Raw genomic sequence first — 16,396 nt, forward strand, 5'->3', positions numbered from 1 at the left:
TTTCAGATCTTGCCACAGATTGGATTTAGATCTGGATTTTGACTGGGCCATTCTAACACATGGATATGTTTTGTTTTAAGCCATTCCATTGTTGCCCTGGCTTTATGTTTAGGGTCGTTGTCCTGCTGGAAGGTGAACCTCCGCCCCAGTCTCAAGTCTTTTGCAGACTCCAAGAGGTTTTCTTCCAAGATTGCCCTGTACTTGGCTCCATCCATCTTCCCATCAACTCTGACCAGCTTCCCTGTCCCTGCTGAAGAGAAGCACCCCCAGAGCATGATGCTGCCACCACCACAGTGGGGATGGTGTGTTCAGAGTGATGTGCAGTGTTAGTTTTCCACCACACATAGCGTTTTGCATTTTGGCCAAAAAGTTCCATTTTGGTCTCATCTGACCAGAGCAGCTTCTTCCACATGTTTGCTGGGTCCCCCACATGGCTTGTGGCAAACTGCAAACGGGACTTCTTATGGTTTTCTGTTAACAATGGCTTTCTTCTTGCCACTCTTCCATAAAGGCCAACTTTGTGCACTGCACGACTAATAGTTGTCCTATGGACAGATTCCCCCACCTGAGCTGTAGATCTCTGCAGTTCGTCCAGAGTCACCATGGGCCTCTTGGCTGCATTTCATTAATATTTTTCAACACACAGATGGTTGAATCTGTCTTCAGTTTACCAGGAGTTGGAACAATTGCACAAGTGCTGCTTATTACTTGCAAATGTGCCACAATTTCAATGGAAATAAAAAGGCTTTCCAGTGGTGTAAGGTTTATTGCCACAGAGCATTGTTACAAAAAAGAAAGTTTCAACCAAAAGCTAATTTTCTACTTTTTTACATAACACTGTTCTCTTCAGGACTTTCAGATATGAAAAGTATATTTATGTGGATTCACGTCTGTTTGCACCATTTAGTTATGAGCTGTTGCATCTGTGGATGCCAAAGAGAATCCTCACCCCACTTTGCAGTTATTTATTTGTAAAAAATGTTTGGAATCATGTATGATTTTAATTCCACTTCTCACGTGTACATCACTTTGTTTTGGTCTTTCATGTGGAACTCCAATAAAAATGATTCATGTTTGTGGCTGTAATGTGACAAAATGTGGAAAAGTTCAAGGGGGCCGAATACTTTTGCAAGCCACTGTAAATATGTTTCTTTCTTCACCCATATCACTGGAAAAATGCTTACCTGTTGACAGCGTAACCAGCCCACAATACAGCGTGTTATTCGGCTTATTTTACCCCGCTGTGCTTAGTTGGGAGCACCATTTTTTCCTGAAACTAAAAAGAAAATTACTAAGCTGCTCAGATATGTGTAGAAGGGCTTTCTAAACACTAAAATAATAAATCTGAGGCCAGATCTTTAAAATATTTTTGTTATGTGGTTCAAATGCAGATTTTTCTGAGTTTAAGAAGGACTTCTTTTACTATGACAGCATGACTTTTTACTTCTTTCTTTTTCAGATGTTCTATTAACAGGAATAGTGAAGTGCACTGAACATACCACTGGATAGCATCAGAGGAGTTTTCAGCACTCATATTTTAAGCTTAGTCAAGACCAGATATTTAAGGAGCGGCTATGGCAGCAGTTTGTTGCCTGATTATTGTCTCCTCTACAGCATTAACTCATGCACGCATCCCTGCAGTATTTATAAGTTTGCAAGTCTGACACAGAAAGCAAATAATTTATTTTGTCCTGAGTGAATGCCCCTTAAAACTCACCTATTTCAGACTTGCAATTTATATAGCAAATCTGCAACTTGATAGTGTTAAATAAAATGATTTTCTTTTAAACTTGAAGCTTTGAAAATCGTTCCTTTTTCCATTAGGACAGAAATTAATATGACAAAGACTCTTTTCAAATTTGTTTAGGCGAATAGAAAATATTTTTAAAGATGTATATGGAAAACATGTTGATGCAGAAACATTTATTGAAGCTTCTGAGCTATTTGTGTAATTTTCTCCTAAAGATCTTGGGTAGATTTGGCCTTTAGATTGGGAATTTAACATCTCGTACAAAATTAAAGTTTTTAATTTAAGTTTGGTAGAATTCTATTTCAAAGAAAAACAAGATTCTCTGCTAAGTTAATGACATCACACTCAATTTGCTCTATCAGATCAAAGGAAACAGACCAAAGGGGCACGTGACATCATCTCAAAAGTCCTTAAATAGGACCGCAGCGTGCTCTCAGTATGTCTCAGAACTGTGCGACTCTTTAGGAACACACCACGAGCCAACCTTTAGGAAAACGATTTGAAACGTTCAGTGTATGCAACGAACACAAGTCCAAACCCTGATCAAGTAGAAAAAAATCTTCATTGTACATTGTAAGAGCAAAGACAAGAAGAATGCAGAGTATGCAGCAAAACCTTGATCCCCAGGAAGGAACCTCATCGGCCGCTGTTCGCCCTAACACAAAAGCGAAGCAGCCAAACCCAAAGCAAAGAGGGAAAAACCAGGCACCAAATGAGGTGACTTCATCTGCCAAACCAAAGGGTGAAAATAAGAATAAAAAGCAAAGAAATGCAAACCCAAACCCCAGAGCCAGAAACCCTGGACCCAATCGAGGGCATGGGCCACATCAGCCCAATCCCCACTTTAACCCCAATAATGGGCCTGGGCAGCATTGGTACAAGCCACCGTTTTTACCGAACCGAGGGCCTGTGCATCATCAGCCTGACTTTAGAACCAATGATGGACCATCTCAACCACAGCCTAATCCTCACTTAATGCCACATGATGGCAAATGTCCATATAGTGAGACCGATGAAATGGCTGCACTGAGATTTCACCTGCAGGAGGCTCAGCACATGAGTAAAACCAATCTCTACAATATGACAGCAGCGAACCACAAAGCCTCTGCGGCTAAAACCCAAAATGATTGGCTTCGCCTAAAGCTACAGTGCTGCAGAGGAAATGCTGAGAAAACCATTCTTGAGCTCCAAAAACAACTGGAACAGGCTCGCAGAAGCAGACCCGAGGAGAATCTCACCCCTGATGTGCGTGAGGCTCCTGTTCAAGACAGCAACACAGCTGTCACAGCTGCAGAGCTGAGTGTGGACGCTTCAACACAAACTACAGAAGCTCCACACACAGACTCTACAGAGGTGAAAACTGTTCGGGAAGCTGAGTTGGAGGTCCAATGTAAAAAACAGCAGGAAGAGATCCAACAACTCCGCGAGCAGCTCCTCAAAACACAGAAAAACCTAGAAGAGGAAGTTGCAAAACGTAAAGAACAGGAAGAAAGAGCCCCCTGTGAGTTCGCTGAGCTCATAGTCAAACTCTGCCTCAGTGAGGCTGTTTGTGAGGCAAATAATTTGGAGGTCCAAAACGTAAAAGAAGAGCTGGAAAAAACCAGAGCTTTCTACCTGGAGATTGTAGAGAGGAAAAACCAGGAGAACACAACAATCCGCAAACAACTCAAGCAAACAGAAGATGAAAAGATCATTCTTCAGGAGTCGTTGCGGTCTCTGCAAGAGACAAGAAAGAAGGAAGAGACCGAGTCCAACGTTGGCAATCAGGATCATTCTCCAGCCAAAAAAGAGACCATAGATCAAAAAGAGACCAGCGTTACTGAAGCAGAAAATTCTCCAGCCCAAGTCGAGACACTCCAGGAGAATAAGCAAGAAAAAGAGGAGGCCAGTACTACCAAACCAGAAAATCCAGAGGCCCGAGATGACAACATGCAGAGAGAAAAGCCAAAAAAGAAAAAGAAGCGCAACTGGTTTCTGAGACTGTTCACTTAAGTGACTTCAGCTCTGTCTCCTATAAAATCAAAGTTATATACAACTAAATATTAACAGTTACTTCAACTCCCTAAACATCAATTTTAAAGCATATTTGCTTTAATATTTAGCTGTGTATACATTTGTCATCGGCTCCACCCCTCCCAACCGGTCGCGGCAGATGGCTGCCCCTCCCTGAGCCTGGTTCTGCCGGAGGTTTCTACCTTTTTAAAGGTAGTTTTTCCTCCCGACTGTCGCCAAGTGCTTGCTCATAGGGGATTGTTGGGTTTTTTCTTTAATTCAGTTCAGTTCAATTCATTTGTATGTAAATGCTGTTGAATTGAATTGTACGGTGGCCCCTAGAGACAAAGCACGTACAAACTCCAAAACACATGCAAAATACAAAACACGTGCAAAATACAAAACACGTGCAAAATACAAAACACATGCAAAATACAAAACACGTACAAAATACAAAACACGTGCAAAATACAAAACACGTGCAAAATCCAAAACACGTGCAAACCCCAAAACACGCGCAAACCCCAAAACACGCGCAAACTCCAAAACACAACGGAAGTGCTCCAGGACGCTAGGGGCAGTGTTGAGCTTTTGTTACCTAGTAACTACACAAGCCAGGAAGTACCAATGACCGGATTTGGGGTCTGCAGCCTTAAAGGCCGCATTTTAAGGCTGATTATGTCACAGCGACACGACAAAGACTGTCCCAATTCAAAGGCTGCTCGAAATGCGGCCCTCAAATGTGTCCTTAATTTCCCTGAATTTTAAGGATGGGTCTGTGTAGCCTTCATGGCCCAACATATCCCAGACTTCATAGCGCGGCGGTGGTTTGGATAATTTTGCCGAAAAAAAACGGCGGAAGCGGAGCGGACGAAGAGTAAACTTCCAGAAGTAAGTACTGAATATTATGTCACTTATTTATGCGCAAATGTTTTTATAATGAAGAACATTAAAACATTACTGTTGGCAACATGTCGGGAAAGTTATGTGACATTAGCGACGTTTGTACTAACTTGGTTTTAAAGCCTTCACTTCAAAATATTCGCCGTTCAATAGCTGACTTTAATCTTACAGAGAATGTGATGATTTTATGCGTAATTAAAGTCAGTCATGTCAGTCAGCTGACGGTTCACTCCTTAAGCTGAAAGAAAGATGCTTTAATCACAGGAGTCACACATGTGTCCACTGTACCATCTGGGAACTCTTCTTGTTTAGCACTCGTAATGACACAAACACTAAATCCTCCTTCTCTGGTGCTGTTTTGTAGCAGTGTGTACACCTGAGACTGTCACCTGTCTGTCCTGCACTCTCTCTCTGTTTCTTTCTCTCTGATTGTGGAATAAAAGTATGAACATGTATTTATAAGTCACACTTGTGTTTGAATCCTGCAGCTTATCACACATTTGATTTCTATGTGTGACACCTGCAAGTGTCCAGAGTGAGGACAGACTGAGGGACCCACTGCATTACATCATCTGTGAGGCTTTGCACCCCTGATGATCCACCAGGACAATCTCAGCAGTGTGTGAGGAAGAGGAGGAGGAAGAGCCAGCAGCAGCTGACAGATGGAGAGAATAGACAGACTGTTCCCTGTTTGTGAAGGACTGCTAGAAAAGTTTAAAATAACTAATTGTCTGTCCTGAATCAGTCTTATTAGGTAATGTTCAAATAATGTTATCATCCCAGTGTTTTCAGTGTGAGAGAAAGTACTCAGGGCCTTCAAGTTACACACTATGAAAGGCAGCAACAAGTTCAATGTTCAGAAACCTAAAGTATGTATCAGCAGCAGAATGGAGCTAAAAATAAATGTTTGTTTCAGTTCTATGAAGCTTTGAGGATTTTGGATCAGTAGCACTGCTGTGTTTGTTGCATCATATTGCTGTAATTGTTTATATGCTTTATATATTCTGAGCTAAGTTGATCTATAGTGTTACATCATATTCTATAAGGATGTTATGTGTTTGTATACTTTCTGCCCAGTTTGACCAATTTAGCAGACGTCAGCCTGTTTAAAGCTCTGATATCTATTCTGTATGACTTAAAGCAGTTATGACATGGTCTGATTTTCTCACCCAATAAAGGAATATTTAATACATCAGTCTACTCTTCATTTTATCAGAAACATATATATACTATTATATATTGTACATATATTTATTAGTTTCAGATGTAGCCATTCTTGTATTTTGCTTGTTTACATCATTGTATTTTGCACAACTCTGTTGCTTGTGAAGCTCGCACACAAGAATTTCACTCACATGTGCTGTACCAATGTACCTGCACATGTGATGTGACAATAAAAGTGATTTGATTTGAAACAGCTCACAGCTTGTACATTTTCTTTTTACACATGTATGTAAGCATTTGAGCCAAATTTAGTAATGCCAACATACTGAAGGAACAACATTTGTCTCTTATATATGATACACCTATGCACTGTCAATATACATTTTGAACCAGCTGCAGATGTCAGAGTAACAACTGACTGACCCCCACATAAAGTGCGTTACAGTAGTCCACAGGGGAAGAAATAAAAGCATGGATCACAGTTTCAAAGTGCTGCCTAGAAAGAAACGATTTCACTCTTGCCAGTCGCCTTAAATGATAAAAATGGACTGGTCCAACTTAAAACCAAGGGCAGTAACAACAGGTTTAAAATAAACCTCCAGGGGTTCCAAATGAAAAGAAGAGGACTCACAGGGGCCACTGGGTCCAAACACCAACAAATCTGTTTTCTTTTCATTCAAATTTAAAAAGTTTAGAGCCAACCAAGCTTTAATGTCATCTAGGCATGTCAAGAGAGGTTTTATTCAGATGCCATCCTTCGGCTTCAGTGGCAAATAAATTTGGCAGTCATTCCTATATACTTGTCTTTGAGTGAAGATTTAAGGTGGTAAGACATGTAAATAACTGCAACTTGAATCTGTACTGAAGCTCAGTATTTGACAAAGAGTTCATGTTCACTGCTGTAATACCTAATAATGACTAATATAATAACCATAATATTGGCCATATTATATTTACATTACCAAAGTGATATGACTTTAGTCTCATGAACAACATTAGCTAATTGTTATTTACTAGCTAATCTTAAATGACTGTTCAGTACAGAAATGAAGCCCAAAAATCATGTTTTACTGTCCTGTGGTCTCAGCCTCAGATACTTATCAAATCACACAAAGCTCTTGTAGAAACAAACAAACAAATGAAAAAAAAATATGTTCTCCTTCATTTCTGTCAAAAAAAGTTGTATGACACGTTTCCAGCTGTTAGTATCATAGTTGCTAGGCAACCTGGGAAGCGCAACGGAGACTAGAGCCCATGTGTTTGCAACAAACTTGCCGTTTATTTTACAAATCGAGCTCAACACTGCCCCTAGCGTCCTGGAGCACTTCCGTTGTGATTTGGAGTTTGCATGTGTTTTGAATTTTGTACGTGTTTTGGATTTTGCACGTGTTTTGGATTTTGCATGTGTTTTGAATTTTGTACGTGTTTTGGATTTTGCACGTGTTTTGGATTTTGCATGTGTTTTGGATTTTGTATGTGTTTTGGAATTTGCATGTGTTTTGAATTTTGTACGTGTTTTGGATTTTGTATGTGTTTTGGAGTTTGCACGTGTTTTGAATTTTGTACGTGTTTTGGATTTTGCACGTGTTTTGGATTTTGTATGTGTTTTGGAGTTTGCATGTGTTTTGAATTTTGTACGTGTTTTGGATTTTGTATGTGTTTTGGAGTTTGCACGTGTTTTGGATTTTGTACGTGTTTTGGATTTTGCATGTGTTTTGGATTTTGCATGTGTTTTGGATTTTGTATGTGTTTTGAATTTTGTACGTGTTTTGAATTTTGTACGTGTTTTGGATTTTGTATGTGTTTTGGAGTTTGCACGTGTTTTGAATTTTGTACGTGTTTTGGATTTTGCACGTGTTTTGGATTTTGTATGTGTTTTGGAGTTTGCATGTGTTTTGAATTTTGTACGTGTTTTGGATTTTGTATGTGTTTTGGAGTTTGCACGTGTTTTGGATTTTGTACGTGTTTTGGATTTTGCATGTGTTTTGGATTTTGTACGTGTTTTGGATTTTGTATGTGTTTTGAATTTTGTACGTGTTTTGAATTTTGTACGTGTTTTGAATTTTGTACGTGTTTTGGAGTTTGCACGTGTTTTGGAGTTTGCACGTGTTTTGGATTTTGCACGTGTTTTGGATTTTGTACGTGTTTTGGATTTTGCATGTGTTTTGGATTTTGTATGTGTTGAGGAGTTTGTGCGTGCTATTTGGAATTTGTAAGTGTTTTGGAGTTTATACATGCTTTGTCTCTAGGGGCCACCGTAGGAATTGAACTGAATTAAAGAAGATTTATAGGAGACAAAGTAAGTCACAGAGTGAACCAGGGTATTATAACATCTTACCCATAAAAATAAAAAATTGCATTAACCAAAAAATCTGTTGTCTGAACCTGTAATTTTGTCTCATTTAAAACATGTAAAAATGTCAAATTAGAACAATCTAACAGCAGAAATAAAAATGTTTACATGCTGCTTGAAAACATTGTTCTGTGAATGATATCTACTGTATCTGTGCTGTTGATGCCTTTTGAAAGCATTCCTAATAGCATCTATCAAGTAATATGCCTTGCTCAATGGTTCATGGAAGTATTAACAGTTTTGGTAACTGACTTTGTAAATTGAAATTCTACAGCCTTACACTAGTAAACGCTTGTGCTACACACGGAAGACAGGTATAGTCAGCTCAGTATCCAGTGGGAAGTTTTCTCTTTGGCATCCACAGATGCAACAGCTCATAACTAAATGGTGCAAACAGAGGTGAATCCACCTAAGCAGCACTTGTACGATTGCCCCCCGGCTCCAACTCCCAGTAAACTGAAGACAGATTCAACCATCTGTGTGTTGAAAAATATTAATGAGTCCACACCGCATTTTCTTCTTAGTAATAGCCATGTAACAATAGAAATATAGAAACAGTAATTAATCAGATTACTAGTTACTGAAAAAAGTAACGGCCGTTATTCTCATCACTGATAATGACACGATTATTTGCATTTCCACTACTTATAAACTAGTGTCAGTATTTAATGATCAATATCCACAAATAAGAATTGGAAATAAATGGCACTGGATAAGCACAAATCTGACTGAGAACTTAAACTTCACCTTCATTTTTCTGTCTGTCCTGCTCACATCTCCAATGCTTGTACACGTTGTTATTAGCATGTCTTCACTCAGCCACTCCACATTGGCCACACCGCTTTACTAACTAAAACGCCGGTGTCGGCACATAAGGACGCCGTCACAACCCGTCAACGACACTGATTAACGTTTATACACTGTAAAAACGATAACTAGCAATTGTTGATTTCACTAAAGTTTTTAAATTAAACTGACTTAGAAATAAAACTTTCCATTTAAAACCTAAAAAAGCTTGTCTACCCAACAAATTTCTTTCATTGTTGTCCTAACTAAGATTTTCTAGACAGCATAACAAAGATTATCAACTTTTGAGCAGAGTTTCTGAGTCAAGTTGGGAACCAGTGGGGAACCCCGTAGATGACTGGCACATGTGGTCTGAACAAGTTTGAACTAAACCAAACGGACTTTCAACTGAGCCTGAGCAGACCTGAGCTGTGTGATAGTGGTTTACCATGTGTTCTAGACTAAAAACCTCCTAAGAAAATTTGAACCATCGTGGCTAGATTTGGATGTAAAATGCAATTTTTCGACCATTGAGGATTTTCACTTCTGCAGTTTTGGACAGGTGCTGGAGCTGCCGACCATTTACCCTAGCAGGTAAGCTAACTACATGTGTTATTAAGATTTTCTACAAGCGCCTAGGCTGCATCCTCCTGAGGACCCGGGAGGATGGAACTAGTAAAACACTGAAAAAGGCCAACTATAGCATTTTTAAGTTATCTAAGTGACTTAATTGACCCCCCCTTGGCTAGCTATCGAGCTGGTGGGTAACAGACGTCTCCGAAAGCGTAGGAGCACTTTTGCAAGTATATGTTGTCTTAATAAACTGAACAGATATTAGCAATTTACACAGCTACATTAACGCCTGAAAATATCTTAAAAGTTTATTTTGTGACCCAGAAAGAGTAATATTAAAACTAATTCCACAGATAGAATTTGCACATGCGCAATAAGGATCGGGGAGTCCGATCCGTAACTTTTTTCTCTCGTTTTTTTCTACATTATATTGAAATGTTTCAATATTGCAAACATTTTAAGAGATGCTTATTATAAGGAGGACGTATTTCTCGGACGCATTTAGAGGAGTCCACTATGAATTTGGGCAGCCTTCGTCGCGCCGCTGTGTCGTAATCGGGCTACAAGCAGCCTCTGAAGGTTTTAGCTCAGAGAAAGACTTCAGTAGATTCATTGCTGGACATCTCTATAATGACTTTACTGTGAAATGGGAAAATGTTGTATTTTGTTTCTTTCGAAGGCAAAAAAAAAGAAGATGTTTACTTTATAATAAACTTATTAGTTATCTTAGCTAAATTTTATTTTCACAAATGCAAATACAGTAACAAAAAACCTAATTTTAAACATTACTATAATGATGTTTTATGTTACATAAAATTGATTAGTGGATCACTTAACAAAAAGGCTATGAAAACTATTACCATTTGTAGTAATTACAAATTATTTGAATGTATGTAATTCTTTGTATTACACCCCCTGGCATATGTTAATTTTGTTCTGATTGTATACATGTTCTGTATACTGTTTCTTAATAAAGTTTAATATTAAAAAAAAAAAAAGGTTTTAGCTCAGAGTAGTGGCCAGCGCAAAAAGTAATGTTTAATGTTAAACACTCTGAAATTCAGACAGACATCACTAAATGACGGTATCTCACACTGGCTTTTTACAGCACTTCTGCCATGGTAAAACTTATTAGCTTATTACCCGTTTTGTAACCAGTTTCAATGTTATCTTTGCATGAAAACGTTATGTTAACCTTGACAACAAACTGGGCCAAGCACGCGTTGTCATGGAGACTCTTTCATGGGTCGGTGTAGGATATGTGCGCCAATTATATGACAGTGATATAAGTAACTTGCATATTGTCTAATATTTGTCTAATATTGTTTTTTCACTTTTTCAATAGTCACCGTTTATCCGGTGCAGCACTGTTACTTTAATGTTTAAAGCTGACTTGACAGTTTGTCAGCTGTTGTAAGATTGCCTAATGTACTGTAAGTTAATGTCACACGCAAATTAAAGTTGTACTTCATGCTCTGTATTATAAGATTGCTACATTTTCAGAGCTTTTTACATAATGGGGAAGGAGACAATATTAAAGGAATGATTGTGTGTTGTTGATGTATACTGTGTTACAGATAGTATTAATTTTTCTATAGTTATTGCATTTTTTTATCATAGTAACAAAAAAATGTTTGAATTCAAGCTTGCATTTATGTTACATGTCATGTATGTTATCAATCATATACTTGATATAGTAGACAAGTGGTCATATGTAAGTTAATATGATTCCTTACATATTTTTTTCATGATGTCTCTGGTTTTGGCTTGTTGATGTATTCAGCTCCTGCATCTATGGATTCCTTCTGTGTGTTAGATATGGATGTTTTATCCCATTGCAAAAGTGCTTTTGGCAAAATTGACTATGTCTCTTGTGTTTCAGGGGTGGATTTCATGCAGTGCCGATTTTGCAAATTCACAAGCTCCAGTCAAGAGACTCTTTTGAAACATTTCCGCCTTCATCACGGACAAGGTGCACATTGGCCATGCATTCACACAGACTTTGTATGTGTATTTAAAACACCTGGAGCATTACGATCACACCTCTCAAGGTCACACTCAATAGTAAAAATCCACAAAAATTCCACATTTCAGTGTGAACATAATATATATTTGCATATTGATACTGTTTTTTGTGGAGGGTGTTTCTATTCCTGTGCAAAATGTGTATTCATGAGAGATTTTTGAAGTAGGTTTTGCGGTTGATAACACAGTCAGGCATATAACATGGTGCAGACTGTACAAGGCAGCTACCCAGAAATTTTCTGTGCTGAATAAATGGCAATATTTGGTTATTGTCTTGTTTAGATATCTGAAGAATTTCATCGGATCACAAGCAAAGACCTCCTGGGGACGTTCAATGCATCCCTGGACAAATTTGTGCCTGGCCTGCTGAAACTATACCGGTCTAAGAAGGGAGCTCTTGGTGAGGAGATGGAAGACATCTTGGATAAACTTGATGAACAGGTAAGTGCTCCTTTACCTGACATTTTTAGAAGAGAGTATACCTTTGTCATAACAGAAAAAAATGTTGGCTTCAGCCAAAACACATCAATGGAAATGAATGTCATCAGTCATTACTTTGTTTTTATTTGGCGGTATTTTATTTAATTTGTAAAAAGAAAGTAAAATTGTTAAAATGGTGTTTTGTTTTTTTAAGTTTTACATGTTGCTGGGCCTGATCTGTATTTTATTTTCATTACTATAAGAGTTCTGATTTTGCATTGTGTGTAGGTACACCACGTTACTATACTAATTTAAATGTCTGTTTTCCACTGAATACTCTTTAGACATCTGACATTGTGTCCCACCAAAAGACAGCAGCACTGAGAGGCCTGCCCATTTTCCTCGGAGAGGATGCAACACAGGTTTTCCTGAAGTGCTTAGTAAGTACAAAAAAGTAATGCAAGAAAAACTAGTTGCTATGAGATGTTTTTAAAAGATGATTTAATCCAAAATGGAAATGTACACTTCCTCAGTGCAGTCCAGATAATTTTATGGTGAGGATTGCAGTTGTCATAACTCTCGCTGCTTTTTTTTCTGCTGAGGAGCACCTGGGCATTGTTAGCGGGTGTTCAACAGCAGAAAATATTTTTGTACAAAACTCATCACAAGGTTGGTTGGTGAAAGATATTGTGCCGTTAATTAAAGGAAAATAAGCTTTTTCTTTTTAAAACCTCCATGAGTCAAATGAGCATCATGGTATAGAGGTTAAAGTTAAGATCTTTAGAAATGTATTTTGTCTTTAATTTTTCTTAGCTTTCAATAATTCATATTTTACTTTTCTTCTCTTCAGGACACTGACATTTTGGAACCAGTGTTGAACGGTGCATCAGTTGCCATCCTCACCATCCTGCAAGATGACGATGCCGATACGTCTGTGCGAGAACATGCTGTTGTGTTGGAAGGGGACATCGTGCTACATAACATTCCAGACCTCTCTACTGCCTTGGCATACCTCTTTGGCCTTCTGTATGCCCTCAACATTGATTATCCAAAGCAGATGAGTTTACCTTTGAAGCAATTCAGGGCATCTTTTTTGAACTCGGTGGCTCTCGATGCTCACAGCGCATAAGGTCTCTAAAAACAAAGCTTTTGCTGTGACTGTTAACGGGGAAGCCAGACATGAGTTTAACTTGTTCTTAAACATGTTCAAGTGCATTGTAGAGTCATGTAAAAAAACAAAACAAAACCCAGTAGTTCAACCCATTTCCCTCTATATAATCGTTCATTTTACCTGATAGTTCACTGTTCATTGATGGTAACATTTCTAATAACTTTTGACTTCTGTAGTTCATCATAGTGAGCCCATGTAAAATGTCAATGTCTGGGTACAAAGGCAATTGTTTGTTGCACTACCCTATTTAGTGTGCAATAGTTAAGTTAAGCTTTTACAGGACAGTCAGGGTGTGAACGTGAATGACTAAGCTGCTGGACACTTTTCTTTTTTTCTGGACTCTGGAATTTTAATGTCTCTGCTGGGGTGCTCAAAGCACCCTAAAGAAACTGGCAACACGTTTTTTTCTGTTTGTTTGCTTTTTTACAGAAATTCACCCCACTGCCCGTGACCTTCTGAAATATACTGAAAGCACTGTTGAAAAAAATAAATACGTTTTTACATAACATTCAGTTGTGCTTTGTTTTATTCTATATCTGTTTGAGTGTTTTTTCAAGTACGATAACAGCATACATTTTTCTTTATTAATATTGGTAAATTTTCAACTCACTGGAGTAAGAATTGTATGATTATTCAACAAGAATATCTGTGTTTGGTGAATTTAGGAATACATGTTGCAGGTTATGGATGCGAGTGGAAGTGGTCCTCTGTGACATGACCACTGGGACAGAAGACTGGGCAGCTGAGCACTCCTCTGAAGCAGTACAAAGTACAGAACTAACTGAACCTCCATCCGCTATATAAATGTGATATTAAAATAATATTAATACAAGAAATACAAACTTCTAATTCTAATGATTTCACAAAGCTTCAAATAGCTCCATGTGCTTGCTGATTATATTGTAGATGGATGACGTTCCTTACACACTTGGAAAAACGAGACATTAAATTTAAATGAGATGTCTGTTCCCCCTGATGTAACCCAGCTCTGAAATAATTTGTCCAAAAACAACAACAAAAAAAATGGTAAATGGTAAATGGCCTGTATTTGTATAGCGCTTTTCTAGTCCCTAAGGACCCCAAAGCGCTTTACACAACCTGTCATCCACCCATTCACACACACATTCACACACTGGTGATGGCAGGCTACATTGTAGCCACAGCCACCCTGGGGTGCACTGACAGAGGCAAAAACCGCGTTAGCTTGTGGAAATCTGATGTCAATAATTAATTAAATGTGTCAATAATTAATTAAAATGTGAAATACATAAATAATTAATTAAATGTGTCAATAATTAATTAATTACATGTGTCATAACTATTTATTTAATTAATTAATTCCAATTTTAATTAATTATTGACACATTTAATTAATTATTTAATGGTGTATTTAATTAATTCATTATGGCAGTCCTGGCGTTCCATAGTTTAGAAGGTTGCATGTGTATTACTGTTAAAGTATACAATCAAGAGAGAGTTTCACTTGTTTGTTTTTGGAACTTTGTTTAAAGTTGTAACTTTCACTGGTGTGATATCTCACCACTAGATGTCAGTAGAGTACAGACTGCAGTCAGCTGAGTTCTGTTGTCTTACCCCCTCTAAAGTGCATAATCCTAGCAATGGTGGCTGCAGGAGGACGAAAAACTGTGACTGGTTGATCCATATGGAGTGCAGGCTGTCAGTCTGCTCTTTACCTGAGCTCTGAATAGAGCTTTGTTAGTTACTGAAGGCCATTTCTGTCGAATGACAGTGATACTGAGCTGAGTTGCTGAGTTTTTCCTGAACTTCTTTTGTTGGTAAGTGCTGCTGTTTTTGTCACTGTAAGCCTCTGTTAGCTGGTGTTAGTAAAACTTTCATTGTTGGACGCTTAGAGAATAAATCCTCAAATGATGTGCGGGTATCACACTGTTTACCAGAGGGAAAGTGTGATTTTCTTAGGAGACTCAGTGATAATATTAGCTGGCAAAATGTTAGCTTATAACCAGCTGGTGTTGTTGTTATTAAGCCAGGTCGTTGTCAGCTGTCTGGAGGGTCACATGTCTAATCTTCTGACAGTAAATAACTGCGAAAATGTCTGGAATCGTTAATAAAGACATTTGGGACAGTTGTTAAATTGTATAACTCTCTCAATGCTCTCTACCTGACCACCTAAAATTGAGCCTTCTGATAATATGATGTAACTGAGATTCATTATGGTCAGCAGAATTTCTTTTTATTGCTGAATGTTGGAGGCACTGCCTTTCAAAGCAGAGACGTCGCCCCGATAGGATGATCGCTCTGCTGCAAGGCTGACTCAGAGAGCAAGTTTAGAATAACCAGTTAACCTAACAAATATGTCTGTGGGTGTGGAAGGAAACCAGAGCACTGAAAGAAAACCTACAGAATTAAAAGGGAACAGATGGGCTGTGGATCTTTGTGCCCTTTACCACCATGCCAAGTACCAAATAATCATATAGCCCACTGTAGAGTAGCCAAATGTGGTAAAAGATATTAATTATTTTTCATGTATTAGTATTAGTAATGTTGAAAGACACATGTATATTTAACAGGAACAGGCTGTATCACCTTTTTTTCTTTTTTTTTCTAATAAAATTCAGATTTGTTTTGCAGCTCTATATAGATTCTTTTTGGCCACTAAAATGCTCAAAAATGATATTTTGGGAGCACAGGTTGCTCACCCCAGAAGTGGAATAGCTACTTCTGAGGAAAAACGTTCTGATTTGGCTTTCATGAAGACCAGAAAACAAAGAAACCCGAGTCTGACTACATGATTGTCCAACAATCATAATATTCTGGTTGTAAGGAAATGTACTCAAAGGAGAGTTCATGTATAAACCAAGAAGAATAGTGAAAAATATCTGATTTCAAATAGTGGGTTAATCAATGGAAGAAAAAAATGTAAGAAATTTAAGCACAGAAACAACTTGTTAAAATTGTGTGTGTGTACAGTGGGGCAAAAAAGTATTTAGTCAGCCACCGATTGTGCAAGTTCCCCCACTTAAAATGATGACAGAGGTCAGTAATTTGCACCAGAGGTACACTTCAACTGTGAGAGACAGAATGTGAAAAAAAAATCCATGAATTCACATGGTAGGATTTGTAAAGAATTTATTCGTAAATTAGGGTGGAAAATAAGTATTTGGTCACCTCAAACAAGGAAAATCTCTGGCTCTCACAGACCTGTAACGTCTTCTGTAAGAAGCTTTTCTGTCCCCCACTCGTTACCTGTATGAATGGCACCTGTTTGAACTCATCATCT

The 16,396-nt window shown here is 38.2% G+C and overlaps 2 protein-coding genes across 3 annotated transcripts; both read left to right on the top strand.

Moving 5' to 3' along the window:
• Window positions 1-1,018: 1,018 nt before the first annotated feature.
• On the top strand, window positions 1,019-7,404 carry LOC309716085 (uncharacterized protein). The gene is made up of 2 exons (XM_082549683.1): window positions 1,019-4,633; window positions 5,134-7,404. Exon 1 carries the CDS (start codon window positions 2,345-2,347, stop codon window positions 3,740-3,742), a length of 1,398 nt encoding a protein of 465 aa, XP_082405809.1. The 5' UTR covers window positions 1,019-2,344; the 3' UTR covers window positions 3,743-4,633; window positions 5,134-7,404.
• Window positions 7,405-7,641: 237 nt separating this feature from the next.
• On the top strand, window positions 7,642-13,578 carry LOC309716086 (uncharacterized protein). 2 transcript variants are annotated; one of them, XM_082549685.1, is made up of 5 exons: window positions 7,642-8,108; window positions 11,404-11,493; window positions 11,829-11,987; window positions 12,311-12,406; window positions 12,817-13,578. In XM_082549685.1, exons 3-5 carry the CDS (start codon window positions 11,955-11,957, stop codon window positions 13,093-13,095), a joined length of 408 nt encoding a protein of 135 aa, XP_082405811.1. In that variant the 5' UTR covers window positions 7,642-8,108; window positions 11,404-11,493; window positions 11,829-11,954; the 3' UTR covers window positions 13,096-13,578. The 2 variants fall into 2 exon arrangements, with proteins under 2 accessions (XP_082405811.1, XP_082405810.1); XM_082549684.1 differs by lacking the exon at window positions 7,642-8,108 and adding an exon at window positions 9,182-9,542.
• Window positions 13,579-16,396: the final 2,818 nt, after the last annotated feature.

Source organism: Aulonocara stuartgranti (assembly GCF_965226115.1).
Source record: "Aulonocara stuartgranti genome assembly, chromosome: 10".
Classification (NCBI taxonomy): Eukaryota; Metazoa; Chordata; class Actinopteri; order Cichliformes; family Cichlidae; genus Aulonocara; species Aulonocara stuartgranti.